This window comes from Chiloscyllium plagiosum, unplaced genomic scaffold (genome assembly GCF_037043375.1).
Source record: "Chiloscyllium plagiosum isolate Xiang-an unplaced genomic scaffold, Cpla_swu_hap1 HiC_scaffold_19, whole genome shotgun sequence".
In the NCBI taxonomy this organism is placed as follows: Eukaryota; Metazoa; Chordata; class Chondrichthyes; order Orectolobiformes; family Hemiscylliidae; genus Chiloscyllium; species Chiloscyllium plagiosum.
This window is the reverse complement of record NW_028270157.1, coordinates 72,310,804-72,329,150: the sequence shown is the minus strand read 5'-3', so window position 1 is coordinate 72,329,150 and position 18,347 is coordinate 72,310,804. Positions and strand designations below refer to the sequence as shown.

Here is an 18,347-nt window from a genome sequence, read left to right as displayed (position 1 = left end):
TACCCCTGCCGAATCTACCTAACCCTGAACACTATTGGTAACTTAGCATGGCCAGTTCACCTCACCTGTACATTTTTGGATTGTGGGAGGAAACCAGAGCACCCAGAGGAAACCCACGCAGGCACAGGGTGAATGTGCAAACCCCACACAGACAATCGCCTGAGGGTGGATTTGAACGTGGGTTCCTGGCGCTTGAGGCAGCAGTACTAACTATTGAGCCACAGAGCAGGCATAGTCAGTTAGGAGAGCTGAAAGCTAGAGTTTTGAAGCAAGCATAGAACAACAAAATTTGTTATCAAACACAATAATTTAATAGAGGGCTGGAATATTAGTTAACCTATGAGAAGGATACAGAAATCAGGTTAGATAAATCAGGAACTGAATTTTGATGTTTTGTAGACAGTTCAAATTACAGAAGAGAAAATATAAAGGGGGATAAATTTCCAGCATGTGCTCCAGTGTTTCCCTTGGCATTGTGGGAAGTTAGGGAGGAATTTACTGAGCCCTTTGCAGAAATATTTGTATCATCTGTAATAATGGGTGAGGTGCCAGATGACTGAAGAATAGTTAATGTTGTACCTTTGTTTAAGAAGGAGTGTAAGGAGAAGCCTTGGAACTACAGATTCTGTGAGTCTGACTTTGGTGGTGAGTAGGTTGTTGGAAATGATTCTAAAATATAGGATTTATATGCATTTGGAGAGACAAGGAATGATTAGGTACGGTCACCATGGTTTTGTGCAAAGGAAATTGTGTCTCACAATCTTGATTGAGTTTGTTGAGGAACTAGAGCTTAAAAATGTGTTGCTGGAAAAGCACAACAGGTCAGGCAGCACCAAGGAGCAGGAGAATTGACGTTTCGGGCATGAGCCCTTCTTCAGGAATGGAGGAAGAGAGCTTCTTCAAGGAAGGCATCCATGCAAGAGGATTCACAGTAGGTTAAAATCTTCGAGGAGAAAGTGAGGACTGCAGATGCTGGAGACTGCCTCACAGCACCAAAGTCCCACTGCTGCCTCACAGCACCAACGTCCCACTGCTGCCTCACAGCACCAACGTCCCAGGGGCGGCACGATAGTTCAGTGGTTAGCACTGCTGCCTCACAGCACCAAGGTCCCACTCCAGCATCTGCAGTTCTCACTTTCTCCTTTGTTGAGGAACTAACCAAGAAGATTATTGAGGGTAGAGCAATAGATGTTCTTTACTTGGACATTAGTAAAGCCTTTGACAAGGTTCCACATGGTAGACTAATTAGGAAAGTTAGATCACATAGGATCTGGGGTGCTCTTGCCAATTGGTAATAAAATTGTTTTAATGGCAGGAGACAGGGACTGATGGTGGAGGATTGTTTTTCAGACTGGAGGCCTGTTACCAGCAGTGTTCCACAGGGATCAGTGGGTCTACTTTTGGTTGTCATCTATATCAATGATTTAGATGAGAATTTAGAAGAAATGGTTTGTAAGTTTGTAGATGACACCAAAATTGTTGGTATAGTGGACAGTGAAGATGGTTATCTAAGATTGCAAAGAGATCTTGATCAATTCGGTCAATGGGCTAAGGATTAGCAGATGGAGTTTAATTTGGATAAATGTGAGGTATTACATTTTGGTACAACAAACAAGGGCAGGACTTATACAATTAAAAGTAGTGTCTTGTGGAGTGTTGGACAGAAGTGGATACTGCAGATGCTGGAAATCAGAGTCAAGATTAGAGTCGTACTGGTCAACACAGCAGGTCAGGCAGCATCCGAGAAGCAGGAGAAATCAACATTTTGGGCAAAAGGCCTTCATCAGGAATGGGTTGATGAAGGGCTTTTGCCTGAAACGTTGATTTTTCCTGCTTGTCAGATGCTGCTTGACCTGCTGTGCTTCTCCAGCACCACTCTAATCTTATGGAATGTTGTAGAACAGAGAAACCTAGGGGTTCAGGGACATAAGTTTTTGAAGTTTGAGTCACATGTAGCAGTCCTTAGTTTCTCCTAGTCACATGTAGACTTACCTTCATTGCTTAAACCTTTGAGTATTGGAGTTGGGATGTCATGTTGCGGTTGTACAGGATGTTGGTGAACCTCTTCTGGAATACAGTGTCCAGTTCTTGTCATCCAGTTATAAAAAGGATATTATTAAGCTGGAGAGAGTTCAGAAAGGACTTATTCATAGAAATCATAGAATCCCTAATGTGTGGAAACAGGCCATTAGGCCCAACAAGTCCACACCAACACTCCAAAGAGTAACCCACCCAGACCCGCCTCAGGCGACTGACTGTGTGGAGTTTGCACGTTCTCCCCGTGTCTGCGTGGGTTTCCTCCGGGTGCTCCGGTTTCCTCCCACAGTCCAAAGATGTGCAGGTCAGGTGAATTGGCCGTGCTAAATTGCCCGTAGTGTTAGGTAAGGGGTAAATGTAAGGGTATGGATGGGTTGCGCTTCGGCGGGTCGGTGTGGACTTGTTGGGCCGAAGGGCCTGTTTCCACACTGTAATGTAATCTAATGTAATCTAATCTAAAAAAACCCATTCCCCTACCTAATATTCTATCTTTACCCCTGACTAATGCACCTAACTACACATCCCTGAAACACTATGGGCAATTCACCTAACCTGTACATCTTTAGATTGTGGGAGGAAACCGGAGCACCTGGAGGAAACCCACATAGGCATGGGGAGAATATTCAAACTCCACCCAGACAGTCACCTGAGGCCGGAATCAAACTCAGGTCCATGATGTTGGGAATGGATGGTTTGAGTTATAAGGAGAGGCAGGATAGGCTGGGACTTTTCCAATGGAGTGTAGTAGTTTGAGGGGTGACCTTATAGAGGTTTATAAAATCATGGGGTGTATAGATAAAGTGAATGGCAGGTTTCCTTTCCCCAGGGTGGGGGTTTTCAAGACCTCATTTTTAAGTTGAGAAGGAGAAATGTTTAAAAAGGACAAGAGGGACAATTTGTTTTACACAGTTCATGTGTGGAATGAACTTCCAGAAGAATTGGTGGATGTGGCAGTGTTACAACATTTAAAAGACATTTGGATAAGTTCATGAATAAGAAAAGATATGGGCCAAGCGTAAGCAGTTGAAATTACATTAGTTTGAGATTATGGTCAGCATAGACTGGGTGGACTGAAGGGTCTGTTTCCATGCTGTATGACACTATGACTGCATCTGGGCATGGCAATAATTCTCATGATTAAACAGTCTGCTGAAATCTATTGCTCTGGGCAAGATTTGAGTGAATGGTGAACCCCTGTTGAACACTACTCCCATATACATCAGGGCAGGAGCAAAGCAATTTGGAGAGAGAAATAAGAATCAAATTCAATAAGTGATGAATTTTCTAAGAAAACTTGAAAGAACTGGGCCTCTGGGGGAGAGCTCACATTTCTGAGAATCAGTAGTGAATCAAAAACAAAACTATTCCCCCCAACGAGGAGAACAAAACTGAGCACATTAATGCAAGTCCTGTATGGTGACATTTTAAAGATATTTAAAAGACGTTTTTAAAAGTTTACTGAAGAAGGAAATCAGAAGGGGGAAAAGAGATTGCCTTCGCTGAGAAGATTAGGATGAATCCAAAGAGGTACTTGAAGAATATTGAAAGGTAAAAAAAAGCTAGAGAGAGATAGATTGGGGTCCCTCAAGGACCAAAGTGGACATGTATGTGTGGAACTGCAGGAGAGGGGTGAGGTTCAGAATGCATATTTCTCCTCTATGTTTACCATGGAGAAAGACATGAATACTTGGGAACTTGGGAAAATTAGTTGTGATATCTTGGAGAGACTCCATATCACAGTAGAGGAGGTGTTGGATGAATTGGAATTTATGAAGAATCTCCTGGTCCTGACCAGATATATCCAAGAACACTGCAAGAGGATAGACGGAAAATTGCCGAGGCCCTGGCTGATATTGTTGCATCATCGTTAGCCATGGGTGAGGTCCCAGAAGATTGGAGGGTTACAATGTTGCATTATTATTCAAGAGGGGCTGCAAAGAAATGCCTGGGAACTATAGACCAGTAAGTTTAACATCTATGGTGAGTAAGTTACTTGAGAAGATCCTGATCCATGCCTCACAAATTTGTTAAAGTTCTTTGATGACAGATGTTTCTGTGGCCAGCAGCGAGAAATCAGAATGATTTGTGGGCGGCACGGTGGTTAGCACTGCTACCTCACAGAGCCAAAGACCTGGGTTCAATTCCCGCCTCAGGCGACTGACTGTGTGGAGTTTGCACATTCTCCCCGTGTCTGTGTGGGTTTTTTCCGGGTGCTCCAGTTTCCTCCCACAGTCCAAAAATGTGCAGGTTAGGTGAATTGGCCATGCTAAATTGCCCGTAGTGTTAGGTGTAGGGGTAAATGTAGGAGAATGGGGTCTGGGTGGGTTGTGCTTCGGTGGGTCAGTGTGGACTTGTTGGGCCGAAGGGCCTGTTTTCACACTGTAAATAATCTAATCTATGTGTTGCTTCCCTGGTGCCAGGATCAAGGATTTCTCAGAGATGGTGCAGAATGTTCTCAAGGGGGAGAGGGGCCAGCAAGAGGTCATTGTCCACATTGGAACCAATGGCATAGGAAGGGAAAAGGTTGAGGTTCTGAAGGGAGATTACAGAGAGTTAGGCAGGAATTTAAAAAGGAGATCCTTGAAAGTCGTAATATCGGTATTACTCCTGGTGCTACAAGTTAGTCAGGGCAGGAAAAGGAGGATAGAGCAGATGAATGCATGGCTGAGGAGCTGATGTATGGGAGAAGGATTCATAGTTTTGGACCATTGGTAGAAGTGAAGTAGAAGTGAGCTGTACAAGAAGGATGGTGTGCACCTAAATTGGAAGGGGACCAATATACCGGCAGGGAGATTTGCTAGAGCTGCTCGGGAGGATTTAAACTAGTAAGGAGGGGGTGGTGGTCGGACCCAGGAGATAGTGAGGAAAGAGATCAATCTGAGATTGGTACAGTTGAGTACAGAAGTGAATCAGTCAGGGCAGGCAAGGACAAGGTAGGACTAATAAATTAAACTGCATTTATTTCAATGCAAGGGGCTTAGCAGGAAAGGCAGATGAACTCAGGGCATGGTTAGGAACATGGGACTGGGATATCATAGCAATTACAGAAACATGGCTCAGAGATGGGCAGGATTGGCAGTTTAACGTTCCAGGATACAAATGCTACAAGGAGGATATAAAGGGAGGAAAGAGAGGAGGGGGAGTGGCGTTTTTTGATAAGGGATAGCATTACAGCTGTGCTGAGGGAGGATATTCCTGGAAATACATCCAGGGAAGTTATTTAGGTGGAACTGAGAAATAAGAAAGTGATGATGACCTTATTGGGAAATTGAGAAACAAACTTGTAAGGAGATCTCAGCTATCTGTAAGAATAATAGGGTGGTTATGGTAGGGGGATTTTAACTTTCCAAACATCGACTGGGACTGCCATAGTGTTAAGGGTTTAGATGGAGAGGAATTTGTTAAGTGTGTACAAGACAATTTTCTGATTCAGTATGTGAATGTACCCACTAGAGAAGGTGCAAAACTTGACCTACTCTTGGGAAATAAGGCAGGGCAGGTGACTTAGGTGTCAGTGGGGGGGCACTTTGGGGCCAGCAACCATAATTCTACTAGATTTAAAATAGCGATGGAAAAGGATAGACCAGTTCTAAAAGTTGAAGTTATAAATTGGAGAAAGGGCAATTTTGACGGTATTCGGCAAGAACTTTCGAAAGTTGATTGGAGGCAGATGTTCGCAGGTAAAGGGACAGCTGGAAAATGGGAAGCCTTCAGAAATGAGATAACGAGAATCCAGAGAAAGTATATTCCTGTTAGGGTGAAAGGAAAGGCTGGTAGGTACAGGGAATGCTGGATGACTAAAGAAATTGAGGGTTTGGTTAAGAAAAAGAAGGAAGTATATGTATAGACAGGAGAGATCGAGTGAATCCTTAGAAGAGTATAAAGGAAGTAGGAGTATACTTAAGAGAGAAATCAGAAGGACAAAAAGGGGACATGGGATAGCTTTGGCAAACAGAATTAAGGAGAATCCAAAGGGTTTTTACAAATTCATTAAGGACAAAAGAATAACTAGGGAGAGAATAGGGCCCCTCAAAGATCAGCAAGGTGGCCTTTCTGTGGAGCCGCAGAAAATGGGGGAGATACTAAACGAGTATTTTACATCAGTATTTACTGTGGAAAAGGATATGGGAGATATAGACTGTAGGGAAATAGATGGTGACACCTTGCAAATCGTCCAGATTACAGAGGAGGAAGTGCTGGATGTCTTGAAACGGGTAAAGGTGAATGAATCCCCAGGACCTAATCAGGTGTACCCGAGAACTCTGTGGGAAGTTGGAGAAGTGATTGCTGGGCCTCTTGCTGAGATATTTGTATCATCGATAGTCACAGGTGAGGTGCCGGAAGACCGGAGGTTGGCTAACATGGTGCCACTGTTTAAGAAGGGCGGTAAGGACAAGCCAGGGAACTATAGACCAGTGAGCCTGATGTCAGTGGTGGGCAAGTTGTTGGAGGGAATCCTGAGGGATAGGATATACATGTATTTGGAAAGGCAAGGACTGATTAGGGATAGTCAACATGGCTTTGTGCATGGGAAATCATGTCTCTCAAACTTGATTGGGTTTTTTGAAGAAGTAACAAAGAGGATTGATGAGGGCAGAGCGATAGATGTTATCTATATGGACTTCAGTAAGGCGTTCGACAAGGTTCTCCATGGGAGACTGGTTAGCAAGGTTAGATCTCATGGCATAAATGGAGAACTCACCATTTGGATAGAGAACTGGCTCAAAAGTTGAAGACGGGGGTTGGTGTGCAGGGTGGTTTTTCAGACTGGAGGCCTGTGACCAGTGGAGTGCTACAAGAATTGGTGCTGTGCCCTCTACTTTTTGTCATTTACATAAATGATTTGGATGCGAGCACAAAAGGTACAATTAGTAAATTTGCAGATGACACCAAAATTGGAGATGTAGTGGACAGCGAAGAAGATGACCTCAGATTACAACAGGATCTTGATCAGATGCCAATGGGCTGAGAAGTGGCAGATGGAATTTAATTCAGATAAATGCGAGGTGCAGCATTTTGAGAAAACAAATCTTAGCAGGACATATACACTTAATGGTAAGGTCCTAGAGAGTGTTTTGCTGAACAAAGAGACCTTGGAGTACAGGTTCATAGCTCCTTGAAAGTGGAGTTGCAGGTGGATATGATAGTGAAGAAGGCGTTTGGTATGCTTTCTTTTATTGGATTCTGGATTAGTGGTGCTGGAAGAGCACAGCAGTTCAGGTAGCATCCAAGGAGCAGCGAAATCGACGTTTCGGGCAAAAGCCCTTCATATTCGGACTTTTACCCGAAATGTCGATTTCACTGCTCCTTAGATGCTGCCTGAACTACTGTGCTCTTCCAGCACCATTAATCCAGAATCTGGTTTCCAGCATCTGCAGTCATTGTTTTTAACTCGTTTCTTTTATTGGTCAGAGTATTGAGTACAGGAGTTGGTTCATCATGTTGCGGCTGTACAGGACATTGGTTAGGCCACTATTGGAATATTGTGTGCATTTCTGGTCTCCTTCCTATTGGAAAGATGTTGTGAAACTTGAAATGGTTTAGAAAAGATTTACAAGGATGTTGCCAGGGTTGGAGGATTTGAGCTATGGGGAGAGGCTGAACAGGTTGGGGCTGTTTTTCCTGGAGCATTGGAGGATGAGGGGTGACCTTATAGAGGTATACAAAATTATGAGGGGCATGGATAGGATAGGATAAATAGACAAAATCTTTTTCCTGGGGTGGGGGAGTCCTAGAGGGCATAGATTTCGGGTAAGAGGGGAAAGATATAAAAGGGACCCAAGGGGCAACATTTTCATGCAGTGGGTAGTTCATGTATGGAATGAGCTGCTGGAGGAAGTGGTGGAGGCTAGTACAATTGCAACATTTAAAAGGCATTTGGATGCGTATATGAATAGATAGGGTTTGGAGGGATATGGGCCAGATGGGACTAGATTGGGTTGGGATATCTGGTCAGAATGGACAAGTTGGACCGAAGGGCCTGTTTCCATGCTGTGCATCTCTATGACTCTATAAGTGACCTGGAAGGTTGATGAGAGCAGTGTGGTAGGTGTAGAGAAAAGCACAGCAGGTCACGCAGCATCCAAGGAGCAGAGAATCCTGATGAAGGGCTTATGCGCGAAACGTTGATTCTCCTGCTTTCCGGATGCTGCCTGACCTGCTGTGGTTTTCCGGCACCACACTCTCGACTCTGATTCCATTATCTGCAGTTTTCACTTTTTCCAGGGTGGTAGATGAAATCCATATGGATTTCAGTGAGGCCTTTGGTAAGGTTCCACATGGTAGGTTGCTCGGGAAGGTTAGATCGCATGGAATCTACAGCAAACTGGAAAACTGGATACACAATTGGTTTGATGGTAGGAAACAGGCAGTAAGAATGGAAAGACGCTTGTCGGAATGGAGGCCTGTGACTAGTGGAGTGTCTAAGGTTGGTGCTGGGCCCATTGCTGTTTGTTATCTATATCAGTGATTTGGATGAGAATGTTTAAGGCATCATCAGTAAGTTTGCAGATGACACTAAAATAGGTGGTATCGTGGACAGTGAGGAAGGTTCTCAGAAATTGCAGCAGGACCTTGATCAGCTGGGGAAGTGGGCCAAGAAATGGCAAATGGAGTTAATATAGATAAGTGTGAGGTCTTGCATTTTGGAAAGTCAAATCAAGGTAGGAGTTTCATGGTGAATGGTAGGGCCTTAAGGAGTGTAGTGGAACAGAGGGATCTTGGAGTTCAGGTGCATGGTTCTCTGAAAGTGGACTCACAGGTAGACAGGGCAGTGAAGAAGGCTTTTGGCATACTGGCTTTTATCAGTCAGGGCATTGAGTATAGAAGTTGGGAAGTTGTGTTGCAGTTGTACAGGATGTTGGTGAGGCTGTACTTGGAGTATTGTGTTCAGTTTTAGTCAATTTGTTTTAGGAAGGATGTTATTAAACTGGAAAGAGTGCAAAAGATATTTACAAGGGTGTTGCCAGGACTCAATAGTCTGAGTAAAAGGGAGAGGTTGGACAACTAGGACTTTTTTCTTTAGAGCATAGGAGACTGAGGTGTATAAGATGAGAGGGTGAATGCACTCAATCTTTATCCCAGTGTTGGGGAAGCGCTGATTAGAGGGCATCAGTTAGAGGAGAAAGAATAAAAGGGAACCTGAGGAGCAATGATTTTACACAGAGGGTGGTACCCAGATGGAATAAGCTGCCAGCAGAAGTAGTAAACATCATTTACAAGGCATTTGAACAAATATGTGGATAGGAAAGGATTAGAAGGATATGGGGCAATTGCAGGAAAATAGGGTTAGTGTGGATAGACATTTTGGTCGGCATGGACCAGTTTCTCTGTGCTGTAGAACTCTATGACTCTATCACTATTTTTCAGAATTGCACTGTAATCTTCTGTGTGTATTTATTTACACACTATACATAAAAAACTTAGATAGTGCACTAGTTGACAATATAATTAACTTTGTCAATTAGTGCACCAAGTTACAAAATATTGTAGATACAGTGCATATTGAGAGCATGAATTTCAGCTCTGAAGTTTGTCCCTTGATTGCACCATCATCCTTATCTTAGCAGATGAAACTACCTGTGTTGCAGCCTTGAGCCAGTTAATTTTATATGATGATAAGCTATTCATTCATCTGTTCTATTTATTTTCGAACTCCACACAGACTATTGCGCAGTGTTGAATCAAAGTCAGGTCACTGGGGCTGTGAGACAACAGTGCTGAATGTGAAGAGGGCCAATGAAGCCTTAATAATTAACAGAACTAAAACAGCTCAGCCTCATGTTCTAATATTCTCTAAAATCTTAACAAAATATCAAACTCAAAATTCACTCTTCTTTTTTGTGAACACTGCATTAAAAACACAGCAGCAAATATATTTTAATACCATATTCTCATCTGGCTAAAGCATGGCCACTGACCCAACTATTCCTTTTTAAACAGGCAATTTAGAATTTCAAACAGATTAGGGGCTCAAGGCACTCAATCAATTTGTTTTAAGGTTACAAGTTTGAGAATTTTAAAAACAACATAATGTTATACAGTTTCAATGTAAAAACAAAATCTGCCCCATTACAAAGCCCACAAAACACATTGAATTGAGATTCTGATTCAAATAAGGTAAAACAGTTACTTAAAAGGATTTTCTGAACCAAGATTTTAACAAACCAAAATACTTAAATATCAAACATTCACAACATGGCACAATTTACAATGAAACTTCCTTTTCTGACTCAAGTATTAGTCAAGCATTAATTTCAGCATTTCGTGGGTTTTTTTGCATCCTCTCAATGAAATTACACTTATTAAAAAGAGAAAGCTCTCACCACAGACCACATAGTGCTGCAGTCCAAGCCACTCCCTTCCCCCAGCACAACAACTCACCAAGTCGAGTCCACAGCCCAGAAACTGAGACTCCCACAACAAAAACCCAGACAAGGCTTCCCCAGCAGTCAATGCGCTTCACCATCGGGATCTGAGCTGACTGTCTCCACTTTCTCCCCCTTTTCATGTTGTCTTAAAAGTACTTCTAAGAGGAGGTGTGGGGGAATAAAGGCAATAACTTTAAGAAGTACCAAATTCTAACTTATTTTTATTCTGGAGCCTCAAATCTCGCCATTATCTGGGACTCTAACCCAGATTTTAACCATGGGACTCTAACTCCGATTCACCCCGGGGCTCTAACCCTGATTGATCCCTTGTCAAAACCCTGTTTAAAACCCAGCTTTGCACAAAGCAAATGTTACCTTAAAGATTCTGTCACTACTGAGTCCTAGAAGATGAGGGGTCATCTGAGTGCTACGTTTAGAGAGAGAGAGAGAGAGAGATCAAGGTGAAGCTTACCTTGTGGGCCCGTCTGTCTCACGCAACCAACACTCAGACGATTGCTTATTCAGTCCCCCTGGAAGCTCCGTGTATGTTGGAAGCCCACCGCTGCCACCATATGTTAGGTTCTTTTACTCTTGAGATTCTTACTCACTTGACGCAACTGCAACACACGTACTTCTGCGAACAAGCAACTAAATTTATTAAGGACAGTACAGCACAAGCTTTCTGGAGGAACCTTTAACACACACCTTACAGAGCTTACAGAATCATGGCAAAAGCTCTCCCTGAACAAAGGAAACACAGTCTTTCCTTTATACAAACCTCTCAACATCACAGTCAGTACTGCCCACAAGACAACCCTCAGCCAACCCCTCATATTCACATGCCATTCAAGATACAATGCAGTGACCACCCCACCTCCAGAAACAATGTAATGCAAATCATCCCTTAATGGTCAAATCTGTTGCAAATTGTTTTTTGTAACTATAGGGGAGTAGTCAAATTCCAACCGTAGTGCTCTTATTGGATGAAAATGTAAATCATCCCTGAATGGCAAGGAAAAGGCTGTGTCGACCTTCCACATTCCACCTGTAAGGCAAAGACACACCACCCTTCCCTCAGAACATTCAATTTCTTGCAGGTCAGCAGAGCAAGTTAACTCTTTAATATCTCAGCACCATCATCCTTATCTTAGCAGATGAAACTATCTGTGTTGTAGCCTTGAGACAGTTACTTTTACATGATAATAAGCTATTCATTCATCTGTTCTATTTATTTTCTAACTTCACATAGACAATTGCCCAGCGGTAGAATTGAAGTCAGGTCACTGGGGCTGAGGCAACAGTGACTGAACCACTGTACCATCCTCTTGAAATTGCTTTACCCAGGAAATTACCTTATTTTCTAAGAATTCAATGTAAGAAAGGAGAGAAATTGAGAAGATGAAAATATAGAGCAGATAGACTAACATCTAAGGTAATTTCCTGGGTAAGGTAAGAGGGTAATTTCAACATCCAGACTAAAAGGTCACTGCTAGATGAGAACTCATAATGTTGGTGATAATATATCAGCGTGGATAGAGGATTGTTAACTAACAAGAACCAGAATCAAGGTAAGTGGGTCATTTTTAGCTTGGTAAACTGTTAGAAATGGATCTAAGGCCTCTATTATTTCTGATCCATATAAATGACTAGAATGAAACAAATGTGTGTACTTTCCACATGTACTGATGATACGAAGATGACTAATAAAGCAAGTTTTATGGAGGGCATAAATGGCTGATTTTTTTTTCAGTTCTTTTCTTCCAGGGATATATAGGGAAGTGGGAGGTCAGTATATGGTGGGTCAAGGTATCAAGAGGGGAATGCAATGAATTCTGGTCACCAATCCAGATGGCTAATGGTGAGTATCATAGTAGCCTCAATGTCAGTGAAATAGCCAATTGTGCTTTTTTAGGCCTGTTTTTTCCCACATGAAGGTTTTGACTGTCAGAAGGACTTCCTGTTGGTGGAGATGATCTCCATCTTGCTAGTTCCAGGAGTAGGTTCCCTCATTAGTTGTGTTCCATGGCCCATGGACAGGTCCATCAGTGGCAACAGTCATCCCCGTGGCAACACCCCATAAGCACCATGTCCCAACATGACCCTCCCTGATAGTCAAGAACTCAACGCTGAGAACCAGTTCTCCCAATCAAAGTCATCTCTCTTCAAATGTGTCCTGTTATTAAGAAGCCCATTTCCTACATGTTACAATCTCATTAATGACCACCATTAGAGGGGGTGATGATATGGCCTCCCAGCTTCTGGCCCTCTGATTGGGCAGATAGCTGTCATTTGGCCAGTGGAAGCAAAATGTAGTCTACGGCTCATACAGCAGGACCTCAAATTCTAGCAAGAACTTCAGCCCAAGCATCTGCTCCTGGCCTCCAGGGTGGAATCAACTAAAATCGAAGGGTAGAATTTGAATGATGATTCTGACACTGAACTCTGTTAAATTTAGCAGAAGGTAAAGACAAATTCTGCAGAAACACTGACATTGTTTCTCTTGGGTATTCACTGATCTCTTGCTGAGAATCCAGCACAAACACCAGATGTTAATTTGATTCTTATTCATAAAGAATAGAAGGTGTAGATTGCTGCCCATGTTTGTAAGTGGAGCAATGATGTTTGTATGAAAAGTCCTTCAGAGGTCACTGCCAACCATAGTACTTTCATCTCAAAGTCAGGACATTGTTTATTTGGAAACCCAGCATGACAAGCTTGAGAGAATGATCCAGTTGGACATGCAAGTGCAGTACTGAGGGAGCTCCGTAGTATCAGCAGATCAGTAATGAGGAAGTGCTGCACTGTCATAGGTTGAGTACTGAGGGAGTGCTGCACTGTTGGACGGGTTGTACTGAGGGAGTGCTGCACTCTCAAATGGTCAGCACTGAGAGATCATGATGAAGAGTCAAGCCTGAAACATTGACTGTATTCAAAGTTTGTGAGAAGATTTGTAGCTCGGGTGCTCGTTGCTGTGGTTCTGTTCGCCGAGCTGGAAGTTTTTGTTGCAAACATTTCGTCCCCTGTCTAGGTGACATCCTCAGTGCTTGGGAGCCTCCTGTGAAGCGCTTCTGTTGTGTTTCCTCCAGCATTTATAGTGGCCTGTCCCTGCCGCTTCCGGTTGTCAGTTTCAGCTGTCCGCTGTAGTGGTCGGTATATTGGGTCCAGGTCTATGTGTTTGTTGATGGAGTTTGTGGATGAGTGCCATGCTTCTAGGAATTCCCTGGCTGTTCTCTGTTTCGCTTGCCCTATAATGGTAGTGTTGTCCCAGTCAAATTCATGTTGCTTGTCGTCTGCGTGTGTGGCTACTAGGGATAGCTGGTCGTGTCGTTTCGTGGCTAGTTGATGTTCGTGGATGCGGATCGTTAGCTGTCTTCCTGTTTGTCCTATATAGTGTTTTGTGCAGTCCTTGCATGGGATTTTGTACACTACATTAGTTTTGCTCATGCTGGGTATCGGGTCCTTCGTTCTGGTGAGTTGTTGTCTGAGAGTGGCTGTTGGTTTGTGTGCCGTTATAAGTCCTAGTGGTCGCAGTAGTCTGGCTGTCAGTTCAGAGATGTTCTTGATGTGTGGTAGTGTGGCTAGTCCTTTGGGTTGCGGCATGTCCTCATTCCGTTGTCTTTCCCTTAGGCATCTGTTGATGAAATTGCGAGAATATCTGTATTTGGCGAATACCTTGTACAGGTGTTCCTCTTCCTCTTTTTGCAGTTCTGGTGTGCTGCAGTGTGTTGTGGCCCTTTTAAATAGTGTCTTGATGCAACTTCGTTTGTGTGTGTTGGGGTGGTTGCTTTCATAGTTCAGGACTTGGTCTGTGTGTGTGGCTTTCCTGTATACCTTTGTGGTGAATTCTCCGTTTGGTGTTCTCTGTACCCTCACGTCATCCACAAACTCCATCAACAAACACATAGACCTGGACCCAATATACCAACCACTACAGCACTGACAACCAGAAGCGGCAGGGACAGGCCACTATAAATGCCGGAGGAAACACCACAGAAGCGATTCACAGGAGGCTCCCAAGCACTGAGGATGTCACCTAGACAGGGGACGAAACGTTTGCAACAAAAACTTCCAGCTCGGCGAACAGAACTACAGAATTGACTGTATTGCTTCTCAGATGCTGCCTGAACTGCTGTTTTTTCCGAGTGCCAGACTTTATCAACACTGAGAGATCATTGCAGGTCAGAGGGTCAGTCTGATGGATTGTCATGCTTTTGGAGTGCACTGCTGAAGAGGTGAAATTGATGAAGTGTTGCACTTTGGATGGTGGAAGGTACTATCGAAATGAAAGTCATTTTCACAGTAAATTAGAAACGTACTTTGTAAAACAAACTAAGCGAAGCAGAGCCAAGCAGGGGGTTATCTAGAGAGTGCTGTACTTTAGTTGAGAAGTTCGCCATATTTTTACCAGCATCCCGGTGTGCCCTGTGTTGGCTGGGAACATTGAGCCTGGAGCAGTTGTGTGACAGGCGGGTTGGTGACGAGCTGTAGGGTTGGCTAAATCCAAACTGGGAACGCCCTGTCGTTCCAAGCTCCTCCCGGGAAAACTCGGATTTCATTAAAGCCGCAGCTCAGCGGTATCTAGGATTCTGGCTGGGATGGGCGATTCAGTGGATCAGCGGTGGGTTCCTTTGAGTGATGGGAACAGCATCCCAATCCTGGGGTTGGGCACCTGCTCCCTGGATAAGGTGAGGAAGAAATAAGCTCTGGGTGGTGAGAGAATCTTGTCGTTTTATACTTTCCGGTCATTTCAGACTGCTGGGCCCCGAGTGCAGGGCGATATACGGCTAATAAACCTCTCTGTTCATTTGAGGAGATTACAGCGGGGAATAGAAACCGTACAGAAATCCCTGGGTTAACATTAGTACTGTCTGACCAAATGAGACTGGATTCTCGCTTCACCTAGAACTTAACTGAGATCCTCACGTTCTCAGAAAGTACATTTTCAAAAAGTTGTCCTGTAGCAATTCTGAAAGAAATTTAGTGGCCAGAGGCCACTCTTTCATTAGAGAGCGAGAGGCAACCGGTTGTGGTTTAACCTGACGATCACCAGGTGAGGGTTGATGTTGAGAAAGTGAGGTGTTTGTGGTAACATCAGACAGTGTGAAAAATGAACTCATGCCGTTGGAATCCCATTGTACTGTATCAGTTGTCCAGCCAACTGCACTAACCAACCCTTAAAAGCAACTTCACTTGTGAAGGTGGACAGGGTTACTTCTGAAGAGAGGCATAAACAGAGACTTGGGGGGTCTGGAACACCGTGAGGGATAAAATATGGATCTGAACCCCTAATTACATTGTAGAAGGGCAGGTATTTGAGAGTTTGAAAGTTGCAGAGAAGATGATGCAAACCAAGAAGTTGAAACACAGAAGGGCATTGCAGGTTGGGGCACCAGTCCTAACCTGATGTTGTTCTCACATTATTCTGACTTGGAGACCCTGTGCTCTACAGGCAGGTGTTAAGGCTGGCTCATGAAAGAGCTTCTTGTAGTTGAAGTAAGTGTTGGAAAGGAAGGATCAGTCAGAAGTCATACTCCTGAGTTGCCATCAACTGCATGTGTATTGGATGTGTTTGGAGGAGTGGATACCAGGTGAAAACATGATGATACTCACTTGTGGTGACCTTCCCAGCCAACTAGCTAAGAGGGATCCCAACATCAACAGGAGGTGGCACTGAGAGCTTCCAAGGGAGTGAGTTCGAGAGGAAATTAGAAGCATAGGAAACAGAACCAGAAGTCAGCCCTTCAAACCTGCCCCTCCATTTAATACGATCATTTTTGATAATCCATCTCAGTACCTGTTCCTGTTTTTCCCCATACCCTAATTGGAGAAGTAATTGCTGGGAAGACATTTAGAAGGAATGAGCATGTTTCTTGTGAGCCTTCTAAATATTACCATCCTGTTTGGATGTGCAGGTTTTGCAATTCATCCAGGTATTTAAACAGCATTTTTTCATCTCCAGGATCAATCTTGACATTATGAAGTTATCCCATGAAGCCTACACAAGATATAAATGTATAACAGAGAGAGAAATTACTGGAAAAGCTCAGCAGGTTTGGCAGCATCTGTGAGGAGAAATCAGAATGGCCCTTCCTCAAAACAGATGGTAGCATGGACAATGTTGGTTTTTATGCAGAAGGTTAGGGTTGGAAAGGGAGCAGGGTAAGGAGTAACTAATAGGTGGAGGTAGAGCCGTATGAGAGAGAACAGTTGGACCGACAAAGGAGTAGATAATGATCAGGCTGGGAGATGAATAGCTACTAATGGGGATTGTTTGTCGCTAACAGTGGATTGTGCACAATAGCAGATGATGTAATAACAAGGCCTGATGTGTGGGGCTAGGGGCAAGGACATGGGGCAGCTCAAGCCCTAAAGTTGTTGAACTCAGTTATTGAGACCAGAAAGCTGTAGAGTTTCCAAATGGAAAATGAGGTGCTCTTTCAGCTTGCACTGAGCTTCACTGGAGCACTGCAGCAAGCCTGAGACAGATGTGTGAAGAGTCCTGAAGAAGGGTCACACCCGAAACATCTACTTCTCCACCTCCTTATGCTGCCTGGCTTGCTGTGTTCTTCCAGCTCCTATCTGTCTATGTTGAGACAGATGTTGGCCAGGGAACATGATGGTGTGTTGAATTGGCAGGCAACTGGAAGCTCAGGGGCATTTTTGTGGACAGAACGTAGGTGTTCTGTGAAGCGTTCAACCAGCCTCCAGTAGAGGAGCACATTGTGAGCAGCAAATACAATAGACTACATTGAGTACAAGTAAAGTGCTGCTTCACGTGGATGGTGTGTGTTTCGGCCCTTGGATACTGAGGAGAGAGGAAGTAAATGGACAGGTGTTACACCTGGAATAGAGTCTTATTGTAAAGACTCTATTTCATTCTCCCAGTTCCTCTTTCATAATTGTTCTAATGAGGCTAACGTTAACAAGGGGGCCTCTGAAATATCCGTTTTCTTCTTCAACCAAGGACTCCCCAGCACGGTAATTGACATACTCCTCACCTGGGTCCAACCCATATCCTGTACTTCAGCCCTCACCTCCTCTTTTCCCTGCCTTAACAGCGAGAGGGTTCTCCTTGTCCTTACTGACCATCCCACCATCACCAACATGCATAGGATCATGAGCCGCTTCCAACAGAATGCCACCACCAGACACACATTCCCCTCCCCTCCCTTTTCAGCCTTCTACAGGGACCGTTCCCTCTAGAAACCCTGGTCCACTCCTCTTTCACTCCCAACACCCACCCCACAGTCCCATGGTAACTTTCCCTGCAACTGCAAAAGGTTTACTTCCTCTCTCCTCAGTATTCATGGGCCCAAACACACCTTCCAGGTGAAGTAGCACTTTGTCTGCACTTCACACAATCTAGTCTACTGCATTTGCTGCTCACAATGTTGTCTCCTTTACTTTGGGGAAACAAAGTGTAGACTTGATGACTGCTTCGCAGAACACCTACGTTCTGCCCATGAGAAAGACCCTGAGCTTCCAGTTGCCTGCCATGTCAACACATGATCATGTTCCCTGGCCAACATCTCTCTCAGGCTTGCTGCAGTGCTCCAGTGAAGCTCAGTGCAAACTGGAAGCAAAGCACCTCATTTTCTGCCTGGGAACTTTACAGCTTTCTGGATTCAATATCGAGTTCAACAACTTTAGGGCTTGAGCTGTCCTGTGTCCTTACCCCTACTCCCCATGCACCAGGCTTGGTCTCACATCATCTGCTATTACATACAACCTATTGTCAGCCACTAACAATTCCCATCAGTAGCTATTCCCATTAGTGGTGGCAAGGATCTGTTTTGAGGCCACTGCTGTTTGTCATGTTTATAAATGACCTAGATGAGGGCGTAGAAGGATGGGTTAGTAAACTTGCGGATGACACTAAGGTCAGTGGAGTTGCAGATAGTGCTGAAGGACGTTGCAGGTTACAGAGGGACATAGATAAGC

The 18,347-nt window shown here is 44.0% G+C and overlaps 1 protein-coding gene across 1 annotated transcript in view; it reads left to right on the top strand.

The window, feature by feature from the left end:
* The first annotated feature begins 14,956 nt into the window (after window positions 1-14,956).
* Window positions 14,957-18,347, top strand: part of LOC122559456 (aldo-keto reductase family 1 member C3-like) — a 48,310-nt gene continuing 44,919 nt past the window's right edge. The window contains exon 1 of the mRNA XM_043708910.2: window positions 14,957-15,091. Coding sequence (XP_043564845.1) covers window positions 15,002-15,091 — 90 coding nt within the window. The 5' untranslated portion in view covers window positions 14,957-15,001. The remainder of the gene's footprint in view (window positions 15,092-18,347) is intronic.